This window comes from Sinocyclocheilus anshuiensis, unplaced genomic scaffold (assembly GCF_001515605.1).
Source record: "Sinocyclocheilus anshuiensis isolate Anshui unplaced genomic scaffold, SAMN03320099.WGS_v1.1 scaffold1128, whole genome shotgun sequence".
Taxonomy (NCBI): Eukaryota; Metazoa; Chordata; class Actinopteri; order Cypriniformes; family Cyprinidae; genus Sinocyclocheilus; species Sinocyclocheilus anshuiensis.
Genome location: NW_015551066.1, coordinates 110,069 through 132,397, shown reverse-complemented (window position 1 = coordinate 132,397; position 22,329 = coordinate 110,069). Strand labels below are relative to the sequence as shown.

The 22,329-nt window shown below is 39.5% G+C and overlaps 2 protein-coding genes across 4 annotated transcripts in view; both read right to left on the bottom strand.

Moving 5' to 3' along the window:
* The window catches only part of ildr1a (immunoglobulin-like domain containing receptor 1a), a 10,762-nt gene extending 2,429 nt beyond the window's left edge, over positions 1-8,333 (bottom strand). Inside the window, exons 1-7 of the mRNA XM_016451996.1 lie at positions 8,068-8,333; positions 7,320-7,490; positions 6,843-6,992; positions 4,055-4,174; positions 2,845-2,991; positions 2,561-2,689; positions 1-334 (exon numbers count right to left, since the gene is read on the bottom strand). The exon at positions 1-334 is cut by the window's left edge and continues 190 nt beyond it. Coding sequence (XP_016307482.1) covers positions 1-334; positions 2,561-2,689; positions 2,845-2,991; positions 4,055-4,174; positions 6,843-6,992; positions 7,320-7,490; positions 8,068-8,116 — 1,100 coding nt within the window. The 5' untranslated portion in view covers positions 8,117-8,333. The remainder of the gene's footprint in view (positions 335-2,560; positions 2,690-2,844; positions 2,992-4,054; positions 4,175-6,842; positions 6,993-7,319; positions 7,491-8,067) is intronic.
* Positions 8,334-13,861: 5,528 nt separating this feature from the next.
* ildr2 (immunoglobulin like domain containing receptor 2) overlaps positions 13,862-22,329 on the bottom strand; it is a 20,443-nt gene continuing 11,975 nt past the window's right edge. For all 3 annotated transcript variants that reach the window (XM_016451992.1, XM_016451993.1, XM_016451994.1), the window contains 6 exons: positions 20,133-20,279; positions 19,901-20,062; positions 18,745-18,864; positions 17,251-17,458; positions 15,719-16,349; positions 13,862-14,146 (listed from right to left, as the gene is read on the bottom strand). In XM_016451992.1, coding sequence (XP_016307478.1) covers positions 14,111-14,146; positions 15,719-16,349; positions 17,251-17,458; positions 18,745-18,864; positions 19,901-20,062; positions 20,133-20,279 — 1,304 coding nt within the window. In that variant the 3' untranslated portion in view covers positions 13,862-14,110. The remainder of the gene's footprint in view (positions 14,147-15,718; positions 16,350-17,250; positions 17,459-18,744; positions 18,865-19,900; positions 20,063-20,132; positions 20,280-22,329) is intronic.

The following is a 22,329-nucleotide window of genomic DNA, read 5'->3' as shown; positions in this document are numbered from 1 at the left end:
CCGCTGGAGCGGGCTCCTCGAGAGCCAGGCGGGGCCCTGCGGGAGACGGGGCCGTCGTCCAGAGCGGAGAGCATGCTGGGGGGCCCGGCGGAGAAGGGCACGTGCTGGGGCATGTGTTGGGGAGCAGGAGGAAGATGCTGCAGTGGGATGGAGGGCTGCGGCTGGAGCAGTGGGCTGGAGACGTCCATGCCCCGCACCTGGTTCTCCAGATACTCCAGCACCGGATACGTCCCGTGAGCGCTGCCGTTACCGTGAACGCCGGGAGGAGGCATCGCTGCCATGTGTGGAGGCGGCAGAGGCACCGGCGTCATCCCACCTTTGCCTGATGCTGAGCCTGAAAACACAGACGGATCAGTACAGCGCTGGCCAAAACAATCAGAACACTAGTATTCTCAGCAGATAAAACATGGTTTTAAGTCAATTATGTCTATCTTTTGCTGTAGTGTGTCAGTAGGAAATATCATTAATTTGGCTATTAATTGTAACAATGCAGTGAGATTTATGTTTGTGCTGCACACAGAGATCTGATCTGATCATCATCAGTCTGTCTGGAGTCACATGAAGAAACAGAACAAACTGAGACAGACTCAATCCAGAAGAACTGATGCTTCTAGAAACCTCCTGCGAAGCTCCTGAGAAACTCTGCTCAAGTGCACCGAGAACAAATGCTGCTTTAAACACAAAGATGCTGACACCAAATGTTGATTTAATGTAGTTAATAGAAGTTAACTGATAAAGAAAATCTATTTATGACATTATTTTTGACAGCATTCTCATTTTACAGCTTAAAGTGCCTCAAACTGTTAACAGCTCTGTAGCTTTGCAGGAGGTTTCTAGAAGCGTCTTGAAGCATCAGTTCTTCTGGATTGAGTCTGTCTCAGTTTGTTCTGTTTCTTCATGTGACTCCAGACAGACTGATGATGATCAGATCTCAAATCTCACTGCATTATTACAATTAATGGCCAAAGGAATGTTTGGAAATGTAAAATGATATTTCCTACTGACACACTACAGCAAAAGATAGACATAACTGACTTAAAACCATGTTTTATCTGCTGAGAATACTAGTGTTCTGATTGTTTTGGCCAGCGCTGTACACAAATAAACAAAGAGTAGAAAAATAAACTGAAAAATAAAATGGACACTTAATCTAAATTTCACAGCTTTAGTTGCAAAATAACAGACCAAGTGGAATCTGTGCTCAAATGGGCTTTTGAATATATATTTATTTATAAAACACACACACTGAAATGTAATTTTTTGTCAAGTTAATATGTTAAACTGCTGTATCAAATCTGATCTGATCTGAATTTGTCCTCCAAGGCTTCTAAATGATAAACACTAAGAAAACTTCACTATTAAACCGGTTTCACATTTTTTAATCACTGCATTATGTTTGGATCATTTCAATCTCATCTTACCGAGACAGATAGATATAGAGATATAGAGCAACAGCTGATATTTAGATGATTTTATGTCAGCATCTGCTCTACTGTTATAAAGATCTCACTGATTTACATCACAAGCAGCAGAATTCTATCAAGATAAATATCAGCATCTGCAGGAAATTACATATTTTTGCTCAGTCTGAGTCTCTAAATCTACTAAATCTATGAGTCTCTACTTTATAAATACTGTATTGTGCGCTCATGCTTCCATACATTACTTATAGTGTGGAGGTGTGGAGTCATACATATAAAACTAATATAAATACAATATACATGTTACAACAGAAAGCTATGAGGATTGCTAAACGGGGTGATTATTACAAACCAACAAACTAATTGTTTATTAAACTACATGCTTTTGCAGATTTAGTTGATTTATATACAGCACAGATAATGAACAAAGTTTATAATAATTTACTCCCAAATTGTATCCAGAGGCTGTTCAAAATAAGAGAAAGTCAGTATAATCTAAGAGGAATGTATATGTTTAAAAAAGTAAGGGCAAGAACTAATGCAAAAAATAGGTGTATATCTGTCAAAGGGGTACATCTATGGAATAAATATATCAAGGAATTAAAATTATGTAATTCATTTTGCAAATTTAAGAAAATGTATAAAAACAAGGCGATAAATAATTATATCAATCAGACTCAGTATCAATCATTTGTGAATGTGCTAGTTAAATATTGAAGTAATAGCTGGAATGTATATTTCTGTAATTATGTATGTTTAGAATTATGTATGTACATTTTGGGAAATGTATTATGTAACTTTTGTTTATCTTGGATTATCAAATTTAGTGAAAACGTGTCGTCCATCAGTTAATTATGTATAAAGGGTAGGCATAATAAGCAAGGCTTCAGCCTACACCTTTTTCGGTAATTATGTTCATTTATTTATTTTTGTGAAAACACTATATGAGCCATGAAAACCTGATGATCAAATACACACATGCAAACTTTTTAAAAACATTTTGCCTAAAGGTTCAATAAACTTTTTCATTAAAAAAAATATTTTTTCCTACTATTTTGTCAGGCTTTACAGGGTTAAAGTCTAGATACAGCATCCATTCAACCCCTCATTTATTTGTGAAACTCATCATTTATTCTGACCTGCGTACAGCATGGGATTCATCTGGTACGAGGAGCTGTGGTTACTCATCGGTGCGTAGATCGGCTGTCCGTTCAGCCACGGAGTCATGGCCTTCTGCGCCTCCTTCATCAGCCTGTGCTGCATCACCACTGAACACAGAACAGAGCATTACAGTGAGTGTTCTAGCTCTGTGTTCAGTGACAGAAGCTGTGTGTGTGTGGTGTGTGAGTGTGAGTGAGTGTGTGATAGAGTGTGTGTGTGTGTGTGTGTGTGTGAGAGAGAGAGAGTGTGTGTGTGTTCTAACGTTTTGCGGGGCAGCAGCAGGTCTCTGGGCAGCAGGGGCAGCGCACGTAACAGCAGCACTTCTGTGGACAGCACTGACAGCAGCAGATACACAAGAGGATGATGAGCATCAGTGTGCCGAGGATGATGAGGAGGACCGTCAGCCAATCTAACAGAACAAACCAAACACACATTCAGCTCATCTGCACACATCAGTTCAGGGTTTTCACTCAAGTTCTACACTGCAAAAAAAATCTTACTTAGTATTTTTGTCTGGTTTCTAACCAAATATAAAAAAATTCTTAAATCAAGATGCATTTACTAGAGAAGCGAAATGACGCAAGATATTTAGTCTTGTTTCCAGGGGGAAGTGAATTTTGCTTAAAACAAGTAAAAAGATCTGCCAGTGGCGTGAGAAAAATAATCTTGTTTTAAGAGTAATTTCCTTACATCACTGTCAATTCATTTTAAATGTTTTAAGCAAAATGCACTTAATTTAGTTTTTTCCCCCACCAGAAACAAGACTAAATATCTTACGTCATTTTGCTTCTCTAGTACATGCAACTTGATTTAAGAATTTTTTGATATTTTGACTAGAAACAAGACAAAAATGCTAAGTAAGATAAGCCTTTCTTTGCAGTGTAGTCATCTGCTGCTTTATATGATGTTGTGTTTGTCATTTCTCTGATGTGATTATTCTATGATTGGTCCTAATCCTGTGTGTTCATGTGTGAACAGACAAGCATTCAGTACAAAGCTGCCATTTGCTTTGCTTCCTTCAAGTTTTGTGATTTGACAGATTATGTGTGGTGATTTATTAGTGTCTCTATAGGCTGTAACTATAGAGACACTGAATCTCACCTGAGCCAAATTACAGGAGGGTAAAAATGACTCCAGAAAGATGGCAGCATCATAATGTTACTTTTACACAGAGATTGGTAGGTCTGTTAGTAAAATCTGCTGACTTTAGCAATCTCTGTTGCATTATGTACCAATGGTGACCATTCAAAAATGGGGAAAGAGCACTTTTCCAGTCTTTTCTCCAAAGTTTGCAGACCTGTAACTCAAAAGGTATTAAAGATAACTCAGTAAATATTGACACGGAATGACCCAATTATAAGCAGACTGTTTGTACATTCATGATCTCTGGAGTCTTGTTGAGGTGAAAAGTTTTTTCTTCTGCCGTGTTTAATGGACACACTCCTGTGTTAGTAATCAGGTCATTCACTTACGGTACACGATGAGCTTCATCTCTTGGTCTGAATCTCCGCCTGTGTCTCCAGGTGCTTCCACAGCGCAGAAATACATCCCATTATCCCACCACATCACCTCCTGAATGACCAGATCAGCCTCTGACAGCACACACACACAGAAAATGAGCCTGTCATCACCGCAGGAATATCTGTACTGGGACTGCAATGACTAATCTATATAAACAATCATTCATGGAAAAGAAATTTGCTGACAAAAAAAACCAAATTGATTAGTCAGGTCTCCATCAGTTCACTTTGCAGTAGGACTAAAATTTTATATCTTGTTATTTTTCCAGATTTTGTATATACCTCAATATTTTTGCTTGTGCTCTAGAATAATTAAAAAGGTGATTTTCTTCTGCACCAGTAAAAAAATGACTTGGATAGAACAGCTATTGAAAATGTTTAGTGCAAAATACACTGCTAAAAAAAAGCAGATGTAGTGACCACTTCTTTTTATTAAATGAACACAAATTAGGTTATTTTGACAGCTTCATTAGAGCAATGTAACTCACATACTAAATTTCACACTTTATTCACAAATTACGCAAGTGTTTCACAAGTTTACCTAAGAACACAAGTCTATCAGCAGTTCCTGGTTTAAGAGATGCTCTGTGGCACGAAACAATGTTCCCACCGGTGCTAAAAACGCTTTCAGATCAGGAACTAGTTGCTGGAACACATAAACACTTCCTGGCTTGTTTGCAGGAGGAGTGAAATTTGGCACATTAATCTTAATTTTCAACAATATTCGCTATTAATGATGTTCTATAATTTATATTGATTATTCAATTATCACAATAATGTCTCTAATTCGATATATTACCCAGCTCTACTGTACGGTAGTGAAAAAAAAGCTAAATTAGCTAGTTAGCAGGCACTTTTTATTCATATTGATTTACTGAAACTGAGTTTCAGTTGAACTGAACTGAATTGAGCTGATGCTAGCTCACTATAGTACACTATTGCTCAGGTTTGATTCTGGTTCACTATCGCTCAGGTTCAATTCTAGTTTATTATAGTTCACTATCACTCAGGTTTGATTCTGGTTCACTAGAAGTTCACTATTGCTCAGGTTTGATTCTGGTTCACTATCGCTCAGGTTCAATTCTAGTTTATTATAGTTCACTATCACTCAGGTTTGATTCTGGTTCACTAGAAGTTCACTATTGCTCAGGTTTGATTCTGGTTCACTATCGCTCAGGTTCAATTCTAGTTTATTATAGTTCACTATCACTCAGGTTTGATTCTGGTTCACTAGAAGTTCACTATTGCTCAGGTTTGATTCTGGTTCACTATCGCTCAGGTTCAATTCTAGTTTATTATAGTTCACTATCACTCAGGTTTGATTCTGGTTCACTAGAAGTTCACTATTGCTCAGGTTTGATTCTGGTTCACTATCGCTCAGGTTCAATTCTAGTTTATTATAGTTCACTATCACTCAGGTTTGATTCTGGTTCACTAGAAGTTCACTATTGCTCAGGTTTGATTCTGGTTCACAATAGTTCACTATCACTCCGGTTTGATTCTGGTTCACTATCATTCAGGTTCAATTCTAGTTTACTGTAGTTCACAATCGCTCAGGTTTGATTCTGGTTCACTATAAGTTCACTATAGTTCAGGTTTGATTCTGGTTCACTATCGCTCAGGTTCAATTCTAGTTTATTATACTTCACTATTACTCAGGTTTGACTCTAGTTCACTATCACTCAGGTTTGATTCTAATTTACCGTAGATCACAATCACTCAGGTTTGATTCTGGTTCACTACAGTTCACGATCACTCAGGTTTGATTCTGGTTCACTATCGCTCAGGTTCAATTCTAGTTTATTATAGTTCACTATCACTCAGGTTTGATTCTGGTTCACTATAAGTTCACTATAGTTCAGGTTTGATTCTAGTTTACTATAGCTTAGTTCACTATCACTCCAGTTTGATTCTGCTTCTGGTTCACTATGAGTTCACTATTGCTCAGGTTTGATTTTGGTTCACTATTGCTCAGGTTTGATTCTGGTTCACTATAAGTTCACTATTGCTCAGATTTGATTCTGGTTCACTATTGCTCAGGTTTGATTCTGGTTCACTATTGCTCAGGTTTGATTCTGGTTCACTATAGTTCACTATTGCTCAGGTTTGATTCTGGTTCACTATAGTTCACTATCGCTCAGGTTCAATTCTAGTTTATTATAGTTCACTATTGCTCAGGTTTGATTCTAATTTACCGTAGATCACAATCGCTCAGGTTTGATTCTGGTTCACTACAGTTCACGATCACTCAGGTTTGATTCTGGTTCACTATCGTTCAGGTTCAATTCTAGTTTACTGTAGTTCATAATTGCTCAGGTTTGATTCTGGTTCACTATAAGTTCACTATAGTTCAGGTTTGATTCTAGTTTACTATAGCCTAGTTCACTATCACTCCAGTTTGATTCTGATTCTGGTTCACTATGAGTTCACTATTGCTCAGGTTTGATTCTGGTTCATTATCACTCAGGTTCAATTCTAGTTTATTATACTTCACTATCACTCCGGTTTGATTCTAATTTACCGTAGATCACAATCGCTCAGGTTTGATTCTGGTTTACTATAGTTCACTATCACTCCGGTTTGATTCTGGTTCACTATTGCTCAGGTAGGCATACATTCGCATCTGTCTGTGAAGGTCAGATGCACAACTATTAGTCCGGCAGCATTCCTCAGACAATAAAGCAGTACAAAAGTACAGACTTATTAGTCGCAAAACGTAGCATGTCAAGCATCCACTCACTGTTCTGAACGTAGATTTTGCGATCTCTATACTCGCTGCCCAGCACTGCCTCGTTGGATCCCAGTTTCTGAACCACGGTTCGGATGGTGCGTTGCGAGTCCAAGCAGTCATTGGCAGGGTCTCGACCCAACTGAAGGGCCGACTGGTACGCTGCAGCACAACAACATCAACAACACATGGACATTAGCACTGGACGGGGTGTGTTGATGTGATGACAACAATGTCACAACAGCTAATTAAAGTTCTGGTGTTAAACATGTAATCCAAAATTCAATCCAAAACATGTTTTCCTAATTCTACTCTGGCAACAGATCTGGATGGTGAATCTGCACACACAAATGCATTTCTGTTTTGTCCCCACCACTTTATGAATCCACTCATGACAGTTTTTGCTCTGATGCATCACCATCACAGCGGAAACACTTCCACACATCTCACACAGACATAACAGAAGATGATGTGATGCTAAAGCTCTACCTGTGGAGTAGTAGTCCAGAACAGGGTCTTTGCAGAAGGATTTGTATCTCCAAGTGACCACCACATTCTGCAGCTGAGCGGAGGTGGAGAAATCACAGCGCAAGACGACCGATGCGAAGAGAGTCGTGCGCTTCTCTGTCTCAGAGAGGGTGACCTGGATAGACAGAATCCCTGAAAGAACGGAAGCGAAAGTGTGTTAATGTTTGTGTGTGTTTGAGTGAGAGACAGAGACCGAGAGAGTTAGTTAACACAGAAACACACAGGCTGCCAAACCTGTAAAACTGGTCATGAGACAAAGAGCAGGAAATTCTTAACTATTTCCAGACAAATACAGCATTAGTGTCGAACATGTTTATAAAGAGAAATGTTCAGCAAAATATTTGTGGAAACGTCATTTCTTTGAATCTCTTGCTTTTCATATGAACTTTCAATCATGACCACTGCATTTGTATGTTATTTATTTGTTTTTCTTTTTTTATTTCTCTAGATTCCATATTTTCTTATTCTTGAGTGCTATATTTACACATGTATATCCCATCAGTCTTTCGACGTTTGTACATTTTAAAAAATTGGATTCTTTGTATAAACAACAGTAGGTCACGTGACCGATACGGACGCGCACAGGTGACACTTGTACCTGTTTCCATTGATCAACCTTCACAAAGTCATTATATTATTGGCTTTCTGGCAGTGAAACGGACAGATGCGTGTGTGTGTATGAGATGTTCCGTGTGAAGCTCAGACTCACCTGGGGTCAGGAGACTCAGAAGCAGCGCAGACACGATCATCTTCCTCATGATGATCTGATAAACTCCAGAAACCACGAACCGAAACCAGCGCGAGTGTAAATCTGATGAAAGCGGCGGAAGAGAGCTCAGTCAAAACTGCATTTTCTCCAAGAAGCTTTAACGTTTAGTTGCGTCTCTCAGAGTCCGGTTTGTGTTTCCTCTGCTCTCCTCTTCCTCCCCTCGTCATCATCATCATCAGTACTCCACCCACAAACAGGTACATCACACAGCGCGCATGCGCACAGGTGACACGAGCAGCCCGCGAAACTTCATTAAAACAATGATAAATATGCGTCCAATTTGTTAGGATGTCTGTATGTAAACACACTTTTACTATGAAGTTTACCTCATTGTGTTTTCTTACAAACAAGTCTAATCACTCACATTATGATCAACATCACTGTAACCCTGCTGAAAAAAACAACAGACACCATCACAGAATCTGTAATGGTTTGACTGGTTATAATGGGACTTGTATTGGTTTTAATGGAGACTGTAATGGACCCTGTAGGTCTCTACTTGTAACTGGTCATCTTCTATCGGTGGCTTAAAAAAACAATAAATCCTAATGGAATATGTCCCAAAACACGCTACAGAAAACCATTTTTAATGGTTAAAAGTTGATGGTTTGTAATGTTTGTAATGGTATTTGTAGAGGAAACCATTAGAACTTTCTGTGATGTTCTATTGTTTTTTCAGCAGGGATGTCACTTTTTAATATGTGATATTTAATATATATTATGTCTGATATGATCTCTGAGGCAGCGGCTCTTAAAATTGGATGAGAAAATGAACATCCAGTAAAAATCACTTTTTCTGAAAATCATTTCTGTAACTGTCCTACAGCGACACCAGTTTCAGACGGATGAGGAGAGTAATGTTTTAGGCACAGGTTTTGCTTTAGTAGTTTGGGAATGTAATGACCTCATATGTTATCCGAGACTGCTGGGGTTTGATAGGACAGCAGAGTTTCGCTGACATTTTATCATGGTTTTCACTCAACAGGCTTTGAAAGAAATATGTTCAGTTTGTACCAGCTCAATCCATATAAACCAAGAATCCAATCAACTCGAGAGGAATCAGATCTGAAGGTGACATTCATACATCATAAACTCATTCACTCACTCACCACCAGAATACATAAATGACAAGACTTTTACGTTAATTTATTTGAATAATTAGTATGTTAATAATATTAACATAATATACAAACGATGTCATAGTGCTGTTTGCTGATAGTTTCAGGCAGATTAGTTTTCTGTTCGTCCAGCACAGGCCTGAGATCAGCTGAAGATCCTGGTGTCTCCAGCAGATGGTGTGAGATAATCACTGATCTCCTGACTGTGCAGCTCCAGCATCTGAGTTTCATCAGCAGTGCTGTGGGTGTAACCTGACTTCCCCTTTTTAAATCGTAGCAGTCCACACACACACACACACTTTAACACACACACAGGGCCCTAACATACACTCGGTGCAATGCGGCGCCAGGCGCGACAAGTATTTTTTGCTAGTTTCAGCCCGACGCAGTTATCATTTTCACCTGCGCCACATTGTTTAAAGGGGTCATGTGATGCGATTTAAATTTTTCCTTTCTCTTTGGAGTATTACAAGCTCTTGGTGCATAAAGAAGATCTGTAAAGTTGTAAAGACTAAAGTCTCAAATCCAAAGAGATATTCTTTATAAAAGTTAAGAGTCAGCCACGCCTACCTAAAACGGCTCGTTTCACATGCTTGAGGTATTCAGCCAATCACAACACACTGGATAGCTGGCCAATCACAGCACGCCTCGCTTTTCAGACCGATGAGCTTTGTAAAAATCGACGCGTTTCAGAAAGGCGGGGTATAGAGGAGAAACAATAATGTACAGTATGTTGAAAATAATGTGGTTTTTGAACCTTAAACCGCATAAACATTTCATTACACCAAATACACAAAATAATGTTCTTTTTAGCAACATCATATGACCCCTTTAAATAGCAAATGAATTTGCGCTCATTAGTGCGCTCATGGGCGTGCTGATCTGAAAACGAGGTGTGTTCAGGTGCATTGCTGGCGTGTTGCTATTTTGAGGCAACTGAAATAGACCGCGCCATTGACAACAAAAACTTGGTCTAAAGTCTGGCGCAATATTTATTTTTTTGTTATTGAAAGAGTGCGTTAGTATAGGCGGGTGTACAGCACATGTACACTCTGCTTATTACACACACAGGGACGCGCAGCAGCACACAAACATGCCAAATATTAAAAATTAAAGGATTACAATGTAAAATATTATTATTGTGTAGGCTACATAAATATAAAAATGCCTACATGTCATAATGGATAGTCATTGCATGTATCAGAATTAGGCTACCTATTTGCTCGCGGACGAGCAGCTCCGTTTCATCTCTGCAGACGCGTTCTGTCTTTGCACTTGCTAATTCTGCCGTGTAAATGGCGAATTCGCCATGGCGCGAACGCAACTGGCTCTTAAAGGGAATGGGAGATGAGACTGATTGGTTTATTGCACGTTACGCCCAAAACACACCCATTACTCACTTACTTAGAATAGGGACAACCAGTTTAGACCATGCGTCCGGGTGCGCAGACCATTTTTCCCATCATTAAACTAGCAAAAGTGTATTCGGACACGCCCTGAGTGCACCTGCGCTGTGCGCTTTAGACCATGCGCTTAGATCAGGGGTGTCAAACTCAATTCCTGGAGCGCCGGAGAGTTTAGATTCAGCCCTAATTAAACACACCTGATCCAACTAATCAAGTCCTTCTGGCTTATTTGAAAACTACGTGATATGCGTGTTGGAGCAGGGTTGGAACAAAACGTCCGGCCCTCCGGGAACTGAGTTTGACACCCCTGGCTTAGATCATTAAAATAGGGCCCACACTCACACACACTTGAAACATGTGGAGCAAAATAACTTTCAGTCTGTCAGTCATCTCATGGAGCATCAGAGCAGGTGTGATATTTACTAAAACATGAGGCTGGAATTACAGTCTGCCTTAATGTCTTAGTCATGTCTAATTTTTTTTGTCCATTGAAGATGTTTTGTAAAGATACATTTTAAATGTTTTGTTGGCTGCACAATCTACAGCAAGAGCTAAATCAGACAACTCTGAGGCCACTCGGGGACGTCGTCGTGTGAAAATTATGTGTGTGTGTGTGTGTGTGAGTGAGAGAGAGTGTGTGTGTGTGTGTGTGTGTGAGTGTGTGAGTGAGTGAGTGTGTGTGTGTGTGAGTGAGTGTGTGTGTGAGAGAGAGTGAGTGTGTTTGTGTGTGCGTGCACGCGTGTACGCGTGTTTGTGCGAGGTTTCCATCTCAAAACTGTTGTGTTCAGTGCGTCACTATTGTCTAAACAATGAACAAAGAGCCTCATGACTCACACTTACACACACACTGATTTACAGCGACACAAACACAACAAGAGTGATATAAGAGTTTACAATTACAAAACACACATGAGTCTGTTAGGAGTAGAGTTTGTCAAGTTTTTACTGAAATTCATTTGATGCAGTTAATATAACCGGGTCTGCATACAGATCATACACATTTCATGAGGCAGCAAACATGTGAAAACAAAAAAAAATGTAAACCGTTGCATAAACACGATTTTCAGTCCTCATGGGCAAAATTGTAATTATATTAACCGTTTTCTCAAGTATGGGGATAAAATCACTTATACAGATAACTTACATAAAGCATGTGTACAGACGCCTAGAGTGATTAGTAAAGGCAGTGCAGGTGAAGTCAGTCCTCTGATGATGTCTGATCTCCAGACTGACTCTGGATGAGCTCATCTCGTCTCCAGACGCCTCACACTCAAGCTATTGACACCAACTCAACGTACGGGAGGCTGCTTTTCACTACTAATACTGAAGCGTTCGACTGTGAGTGAGTGTGTGTGTGTGTGAGTGAGTGTGTGTGTGAGAGAGAGTGAGTGTGTTTGTGTGTGCGTGCACGCGTGTACGCGTGTTTGTGCGAGGTTTCCATCTCAAAACTGTTGTGTTCAGTGCGTCACTATTGTCTAAACAATGAACAAAGAGCCTCATGACTCACACTTACACACACACTGATTTACAGCGACACAAACACAACAAGAGTGATATAAGAGTTTACAATTACAAAACACACATGAGTCTGTTAGGAGTAGAGTTTGTCAAGTTTTTACTGAAATTCATTTGATGCAGTTAATATAACCGGGTCTGCATACAGATCATACACATATTTCATGAGGCAGCAAACATGTGAAAACAAAAAAAAATGTAAACCGTTGCATAAACATGATTTTCAGTCCTCATGGGCAAAATTGTAATTATATTAACCGTTTTCTCAAGTATGGGGATAAAATCACTTTGTTTGGTACAGATAACTTACATAAAGCATGTGTACAGACGCCTAGAGTGATTAGTAAAGGCAGTGCAGGTGAAGTCAGTCCTCTGATGATGTCTGATCTCCAGACTGACTCTGGATGAGCTCATCTCGTCTCCAGACGCCTCACACTCAAGCTATTGACACCAACTCAACGTACGGGAGGCTGCTTTTCACTACTAATACTGAAGCGTTCGACTGTAGTCAGCTGCGTGTTATACTGAGACACTCATTCAGTGAAAGCCCTTTCTTCTTTATATAACATGATGAGTTTGGCTGATCATTCTGACAAACCACTGAAACCAAATCACTCACTGTAATCTTCTTCTCTCAATCTTTAAATCTTTGCTCAGCTTTGCTTATGAAAACCAGTGTCATCCCCAAAAATACACAATATCATCATTTGTTACTTGGAAAATAATGGTCTGTATCTTATAATACTGATAAAAGCATGAGTGTATAACAAGATCTGCAATAATATTAATTAGTTAGCAAGTGTCTTGTTTTTACGAATGTGTGATATATGTTGTCAGAATGTAACCATTTAGCAGAATTTAACTCCATTCATACAGAGAGAGCACTTTGAGATTATACACGAGATTGAAAAGACTGTGTCCCGTTTGTTTGAGATCAGTAATATTTATCATGTTTTTAATTTCATCAAAGTTGTATTTATTTGATCAAAAATACAGAAAAAAAAAACAGTAATATTGTGAAATAGTATTGGTTTCCTATTGAATTTCCACTCTTCAGTGTCACATGATCTTCAGAAATCATTCTAATATGCTGATTTTTTATCAGAGCTGAAACTCTTGCTGCTTCATATTTTTTTGGACCCTGTGATACTTTTTTCTTTGATTCTTTGATGAATAAAGAGTAAAAAAAAAAGCATTTATTGGAAATAGAAATCTTTTCAATATAAGTCTTTACTATCACTTATCATTTAACACATCCTTGCTGAATAACATTTTTTTTAAAAGAAAGAAAACATTTACTGACCCCAAACTTCTGAATAGTAGTGTATATTATAACACAAAATTTCTATTTTCAATAAACACTGTTCTTTTTAACTTTTTATTTATCAAAGAATCAAAGAAAAAAGTATCACAGGTCCCAAAAATGATTAAGCAGCACAACAGTTTGCAACATTAATTATAAATCAGCATATTATTATGATTTCTGAAGATCATGTGACACTGAAGACTGGAGTAATGATGCTGAAAATACAGCTGCGCATCACAGAAATAAATTACGTTAATGTTATTTTAAATTGCAATAATATATCACAAAATTAAAAAAAAAAAATCAGTATTTTTGATCAAACAGATACAGCCTTAATGAGCATAAGAGACTTCTTTCAAAAAAAATTAAAATCTTACTGATCCCAAAAGTTTGTGTATGTTAACCTCATATTTTACATCCAGTAACCCTCAGTGTAAACCTCACCATTCCACTGTGTGGCAAAAGTTTTCATCAAACACAAATCCGCTCAAACTGTCAGCTCAAAGTCAAAGCTGTGAGGAAGTCATATTTGTTCAGACATGGCTGTAAAACACATTTCAATAGTGCACAAACCTGCCTTCCTCAGCGCTAGAGTTCTGCAGCAGGGGTGCGAGCCGGCGGTGGAGACGTCTGACACATCAAACTACAAGCGAGTCTCTGCTCAGAAGAGTGCTCTGTTCAAAGAGAGGACAGAAGAGTGAGCAGAAGCAGCCAGCCGAGTCAGTTTGAGTAGATTAGTCTCGTCTAGCGGTGAGAGCGGCAGGTGAAGCGCTGTCAGTGATTATTTTGGAATTATTAGGACCAGACGTGTTACATTATAATGAAATAACACACAAAAATTAAAATTAAACAAAGTCAAACCCTGAAGAGCTGCCTGATTCTCCAAGCTGCACTCGATAAGATTTCCACCTGTATTTATTAGTGCTGTCAAATGATTAATCGCATCCAAAATAAGTTTTTGTTTAAATAATATATTTACTGTATGTGTGCTGTGTATATTTATTATGTATATACTGTATAAATACACACACATGCATGTATATTTCAGAATAATGTTGTTATATATTAAATATATTTATTTATCATATAAATTATATTAATATAAATATAGACATGTAAATATTTTCAAAATATATACTGTATGTGTGTGTATTTATACAGTATATACATAATAAATATACACAGCACACATACAGTAAATATATTATTTAAACAAAAACTTATTTTGGATGCGATTAATTGCGATTAATCGTTTGACAGCACTAGTATTTATGCACATAACTGGAGCGCTTTCGCTTCGGTGGTACTGTAACGTCTACAGTAGCGTTTTACAGTTGGATCTCATGTAATGATTGTTAAACTCTATTTGCAGCATCTGTGTTTATAAACGCAGAAACATCATCTCACAGTGGAAGTCTGTGGGCGATAAGTGCGTATCAAAGGACGAATTATTTTCTGCAGCGATCGACGCACTGAACTCACACCGACCCCAAAACTATCCACAGAGCATCTGCAGCAAATACTGAAGTGACTTGCATTATGTTTGCTTTCTGCTACATATTTGTTCAATCTTTTTAGCCTCTTTTTCTAGACTCCTAACATCTCTGGGACCGTTTCTACAGTCAATACGGTTAGTTGTGTTAGAGCCTATACACCGTTTAAGCTGTGATCCAAATACAATTTGACGAGGAATTAAGCAGCAAGCAGGCAGAGTTGATTTATTGACATTCTTGTTACCTGTGTACAGCTTATTTTCTGTTGTCAAATCGAGGTACAATTCGAACCGTGATTGAAAGGCCTAGGTCGGAATCAAACTGCGTGCTTTGTTCATCAAAAAATGTCTACAAGAGATATGAACGAAATAAATGGTAAGGATGATGACTAGCAAGAGGAAATCTTATAGAGTGCTTCTCTGGATTCTCTCTTGTACTGGACTGTTTTCAAAGGATCCTTCATACTTGAGGTCTCTTTTTGAAATAACTTAAACGTTTTTCAATAATGTTACCAGTTGTGTTGGAGGGTTTCAGGACTACATTCTTCAAATCTCTGAAGACCTTTTTCAAAGGCCTTTCTACAGCCTTGCTTTGATTGAAGTGGCTTCATTCTGTGGACCTTTGGTGCCTTTCTTTCACTGCACCAACGCATCCATTTACATGCGAGACAAACTCAGGTCCACAGTGCTGTGAGGGTTTTATTCCCCCTTTCAATGGAGCAGTAAAGTCACAAAGAGTCTACAGATAACTCACCACTTTCCGAGTGCGGTTCTGCTCCTCAGGCCCGGGACCGGAGCGCGTGTATCTGAATGGCTGTTGTCCGGACTCGGCTCCACGGGAATGCTCCAGCTCCTCTGTGTACGGCGGCAGAGATTCATTGTCCTCTGCAGTCCGCTGCCGAGGGGACTGGTTGCTGGGAGTCCTGCTGTGGAAACGCTCACTACTCTTTTTGGAGCTGTTTTTGGAAGGCGTGTCCGAGTCGTCTTCGGTCTGTCCCGCTTTTGAAGCGCTGCTCTTCACAGCTTTAGCTTTACGTTCAAATAAACTGTTGAGAAGGGCATGGTCGTAGTCTGGCCTGCGATCTCTTGCGCTCTGATCCCGCTCTCGTGGATCCCTCTGGGCTTGACCGTTGTCCCAAGTGTCCCGCTTGTTTCCAGGTAAGGGCGGAGGGCTGGGGGGACGTCTCGCTGGACTGGCCTTGGAACAATAAAACGGGTAACGATCCCGTTCTCGCTCTCTGTAGTCGTCCTCCCTGTTTCCGATGTCACCGTGACGTCCTCGCTGCATATACGCCATCGCAAACTCCTCCAGCTCATCCACAGATCCAGTCCGTCCTCGTTCCAGGAACGCCTTCCTCTGCAGGTGCTCCGAGCGAGGGTTCCACCTGGAACACAGATGGTCAATGCCAGTGTTGGGGGTAACGCATTACAAGTAACGCGAGTTACATAATCAGATTACTTTTTTCAAGTAACTAGTAAAGTAACGCATTACTTTTTAATTTAGAAGGAAATATCTGAGTTACTTTTTCAAATAATGTTACTTTGTTTCCATGTATTGAGTGACAGCTCTGGTGTTGCCATGGTGACAGAAATCAGGAGTAAGTGCAGAGCGTTGTGTGTGAACATGATCTTACTGTAGTTCTAGACTAAATATCAACATGCGTTTACTCATCTCACCTGCACACAAACACATTCAGTGTTCCTCAAAATGAATAAAAACAGTCAAATGCAACTCAGAATATGACATGAACCTGCAATAATTAAATGTTAAATAACACAAATATTATTTATGTATTTAATCCAATTTTATTAACCAATGTCTTTGCTACTGACCTTCGATGATCAAATTCAAACATACTAAGCAAAAATGACACATTTGTGTTTTATTTTAGTTATTGCAGAATAGTGTTGAACTTTCTTCTCCTGCGTGATATTCTTCATGTGATTAGTTTGAGCTGCGCCCTCTACTGTACAGACATGAATTTACATTTCCTTCAGCCTGAGGCAGATTCACTTCACTTTTGGTATGAAAGTGTATTTACATTTGTAAAATAACTTTTTTATATTAAAAACAAACAAACAAGCCCTGCCCAGATTTAAAAAGTAACGTTACGCATTACTTTCCATGAAAAGTAACTAAGTAACATAATTAGTAACTTTATAGGAAGTAGCGCAATATTGTAATGCATTACTTTTAAAAGTAACTTTCGCAAACACTGGTCAATGCTGTGATCTGCTCGTTGTGTAGTAACAACAAGGCTCTACTACATCTCGACCGTCTGTTACCTGGGGCGTTCATCCGCCACACGATTTCTGTGCTGTGGCTGTCGTGTGTATCTTCCCTCGTGAACGGGAGATAAATCTGTGGCCCGGAGGTCAGCGGGGTCATCAAGATCAGGAATGGCTGGTAGAGCCTTCTTCTGGACTTGTCGATAGGTTTGGCGGAAGTCGGTTTCTACATCATGTAACGAACTCAGCTCGGACATACTGCAGGCTGCAAATGAACAGAAATCAGCACAGACATCTCTGACAGCTTAGGTCTTCAGCCCTGCTCCTGGCGACCCACCGAGTTCCTCAACACACCTGGCCTGAGATTTTTTAAATTATCCTGAAGAACTTGATTGGCTGGTTCAGGTGTGTTTCATTAGGAAAGTGGGTCTCCAGGAGCAGGGCTGAAGACCTATACATTAGAAAGTTTGATCTTAATTGTTCTGCTCTCGCAAGTCTTGTGATCATGTATACAACATTTATATCAGGAACACTAAGCAGCATTTAGAGCACTACAAGAAAAGCCTGAAGAACATGAAAAAAGTGAAGTACAAGGAGCTTTAGAGCAGTGGTTTTCACGACACTCGGGTGGGTCGCCTGGATGATTTAAGGAAAATTAATATATGTATGTAACAAAGCTCAAGACTCAGGGAAGAAGAAAGCAGGAACCGGCAAATGTTAACAACAAAATAAACAAACAACAAAATGAGAGTAAGCAGATTCCAGTGCGTATCTGTCTCTCTGTGTTTGCGCTCTAGAGATCTTCAAAGGTTTCTTATTACAATGTGTTTTATAGCGCTGAGCAGTGCAGCCAATCACAGAAGTATCTGTTGATTTCTTGAACACAACGTCTAATCAGAGGTGTTTCAGATAATCAAAACGTCTTTGTTCAGTCCTGAATTCTGCAAGCTATTCCTCTCATCATAACAAACAAAGTGTAGACCTGATGTAAATAATAGATTTATTGTGCAGTGTAGGGAGATTCACTGATTATAACAGAATTTTGTGATGAGTGACAGCTGATTATTAAGGGAGTGCTATTTGCACACTTTCTTGGGTATAATCCATTCAGAATTTGAATAAAAGTTGTGTTTTTCATGCTGCTAAGAGGACCAACATGACGAACACTCTGCAAAGTTTTGGGAGTCACATCCGCATATGAATGGGAGATTCCCTATCAAAATCGCAATGATTGACATAGTGATAATCATAACAATGGACTGGACAAAATATGATATGTCAAAATAGATATGCATCACAGCTAAAGCACCCTCGCTAACTTCAGAAGCACCTACAGTGATTTGATTCCTTCCGGAGTCCTCTGTGGGACTTGAGACCGGTGTGTTAACATTAACACAGGGTCTCTCTTAAAGAGTTTGAAAACCACTGCTTTAGAGAACACAGAGGAATGCAGAGGAACAGGAAGAGTCAAGCATGCAGCTCTTACACAGGAGAACAGAGAAGCGGAGTGTGTGGATTGGATCATGCATCTGAACGGTGTTTGTGTCTTACAGTTTCGACTGCTGCTAAGCGTCAGTGATGGGTTAAACTGAGCGAGCTGCTTCTCCACAAACTGCAGCACCTTCAGAGAGCTCTGATCTGACGCAGGCTGCAGATGGAAACCACTCCGCACTACAGGAGATACACCGCGAGTGTGTTGTAAGAATACTGGTTTTGGTCATTCAGGCCATTTTAAAATAATCCTGTACTCAGATAGAATGACATTTCTTCCACACTCAAATCCACACTCGATGGAGCATTTCAGTGTGAATGTTAGGACACTGCGCAAACAACACTGCTTGCAATACACAGTCATTACATACTATAATCCTTGGACAGATTTGATTTGCAGTCCATAACAGAGGCTTGAGCTCGTGACTCGATCCGAGTTCCAAGAACCCTGTGGATTTACCCAAACCCAGCGGGGAGGAGCAAAAATGCAGGAAGGCTTTACTTGGCCTGTATGTGTTTAATACAACACACCGCGGCACATTTGTGCTCAAGTGCAATCTCTATTTCTTCAGTCATAATGTTAAATATGGGGTCAAATCAAAGCCACATACACTTGCAAAAGAACTGAGGAATTGCAAAAGAAAAGAACGTTTTGCAAAGGAAAATGAAAGCATTGAGAAAAAATAAATGTGCTTTTTGCAAACAAAAATAAAGAACTGCAAAAGAAAATGAAGTATTGTGAGAAAAAAGTTTTGCAAACCAAAATAAAGAATTGCATTGTTTTGACATGGGGGTGGAAAAAATGTTATCACAAGCTTGACTGAATTGCAAAATAAAAGCAGCATTGCAAATAAATTAGTAGCTATGGCCATGGAAAATATGTGCTACAAAATCATTGCTTTTGCTCTGTTTTGCTCATTTAATTTTTCTCAATACTTTCATTTTCATTTGCAAAACTTCAATTCTTTTGCAAGTATATGTGGCATTGATTTAACTCCATAGTAAACTAAATCTAAACAACATATCGGTCTGTCTGCAGATTTATTACCTTCACTTCAAACTCATTTTAAGTTCTTAAAAAATACTCTGAAATACTGCAGTGGTAAATCAATTGGATAATGTGCCAGTAAATCACGTTGTGGTTTTGGAGCATCTAATACTGTGCAGTAGCTCAGTAATCACCAGGCTTACTCTAGTTTTAGCACAGTGCACTCACCTGAGCCGCTGTTCTCCAGTGATGGTGCAGTGGACAGGTTCGGGTCAATGAGGGAGGGCGGAGCGATGGGCACCATGGTGGGCATCCCAGGTATGTAATATGGATGGAGCATGGGAACAGGTGTGGGCGGAGTTGACTTGATCCCCTTTCCTGCTTCATACACTGTTTATGAGAGACAGAGTCAGACTACGGTCGCGTGTCGGTGGCATGATGGTGTGTTTGCGGGACTCACGGTGCCGAGGGCAGCAGCAGGTGTCTGGACAGCAGCAGCATCTCACGTAACAGCAGCATGAATGAGGACAGCACTGACACCAGCAAACACCCACCAGCAGAATGACCAGGAGACTGCCCACGAGCACAGCGCACACAAACACCCACTCTACAGAGAGAACACGTCACCGTCAGCGCGACACACACGCACGCACGCACACACACACACACACACTCACACACGCACGCACACACACACACTCTCTCTCACACACTCACACACACACTAGAGATGCGCTCTGACGCTCAGTTTCAAATCCTGTAAAGTCTAGTGTGTACGCTCACAAAAGCTGAATTTAAAGGGGTCATGACATGGATTAAAAAAAAAAAGGTTATTTTCAACCCTCATTCTGACCCTCTCTCTGAAGCGACCTGTTTTAAGGGGCGGGTCCTTTAAGGCTTGTTGTGATTGGCTAACGTCACTGCATAGGAAAAAGTATCAATGCCCCCTCGCTATTGCATGCCAGTGTTTTGACAACATGATCAAAATAATCATTTACTTATGGTTTGTGATGCAGATCTAGCGCCGCTTCATCTTTCAACGAATGATTCTTTGTGACTCTCCATGACACTGTGCCTCGATTACAAAACAAAATCCTCAGACACGATCCGGGATGCCATTAAAATAAACTATCCACATGTTCCTTACGCTTGGATCCTTCTGATATCTGTACAAAAACACGACCGAGCTGTTTAAACCAAATGCGTCAAAGCGAATGTACTCAGAGATGTACTCATTCACATATTTTTGTACATATATTCTCTATCTTTTTACTTGGTTAAATTTTAATTTTTAATTTTTTGCTGTAATTTTAGTAATCTGTATATTCTTCTCTTTATTTATATTCTTTATTGTTAATTTCTTAGCTTAATTTCTTCTTACAGTATTTTGTAATTCTATTCACTATTCAACCTAAAGTATTTCTTAGGATACAGTTTTTCTTTTCTTTCTCTTCTTATTACTACTTTTATAATATTTATTTTTTAATATATAGTCTATTGCATTGCATTCTGTGTGGAGAGCCGTACCAAGCATTTCACTACGTCGTACTGTGTATGATTGTGTATGTGACTAATAAAATTGAACTTGAATTGAACTTGAACTTGATTGTCATTTCTATTTGCTTTTGACGCGACGCGACACTCGCATTCAGCATGATCAAGTGTTAGCCGTTAGCAAGTGAACGCCAGTGGGCGGAGCCTATGCTGAGAGGAAGACTATTCGTCGATGTCTTGCTCTGGAGGCGTGTTTATGCAAATGTTTGTGCCCCTGTGAAAGACCTCTCATGTGCCAAAAGATCAAGGCAAATTTGATTTCTTATGTCATGACCCCTTTAACAGCAAGTCACAACATTGCGGTCTGAACCATCCAGGGTGTTTCCAATGGGCTCTGGAATCTATAGGACAGTTTGGAAAATGGATGAAAGCATGTATGAGTGCAGTCAGAAAACACATGTGATTAAGCACTACATTATAACACTACAAATTACAACATGCGTTCAGAAGTGAGGAGGGGATCTCCACGAGGAATGTGTTCCACAAATACTCCAAATAAATCACTCACGAAAGAATGTGATAAACACATTTTCAGCCCAAATTTTTCTGGTTTTCATCTGGAACTCATTCTTCAGGATTTAGTCAAAAAAGGATCTCAAATATGTTAAATGCATTAAGAGTTCAAAACGAAAGTCCATCAAATGAATTAAAGCTTCATGTAAAATCACAAATACAATTTTAAACATGAAACTACTCACTAACATGTAAACGTCCCGCTAAAGATGGCCCTCAGTGAACTCAACTCAAGACTGCTGTTAGTAAGAGTCTGAGTAAAGCAAACGCAGAGATCAGATAAAGACTGAATGATTCAGAGGAACTGAACAAACCGCACTCACAAACAAACAAACAATCCACAGCTCTTTCTCAGGAAATGGTGCACTTTGAAAAGTTTACGATTGAACTACTAGAAGCGCTATTACTAGTCAGTCTTACGCTATTTTCTAGTCGATCTTATCATTAGTAATTCATGGGAGACAAACAACACCATTTCCACCTTGGTTTTCACATGCACGCACACACACACACACACACACACACACACACACACTCTCTCTCACACACACACACACACACACTCACACACACACACACACACACACACA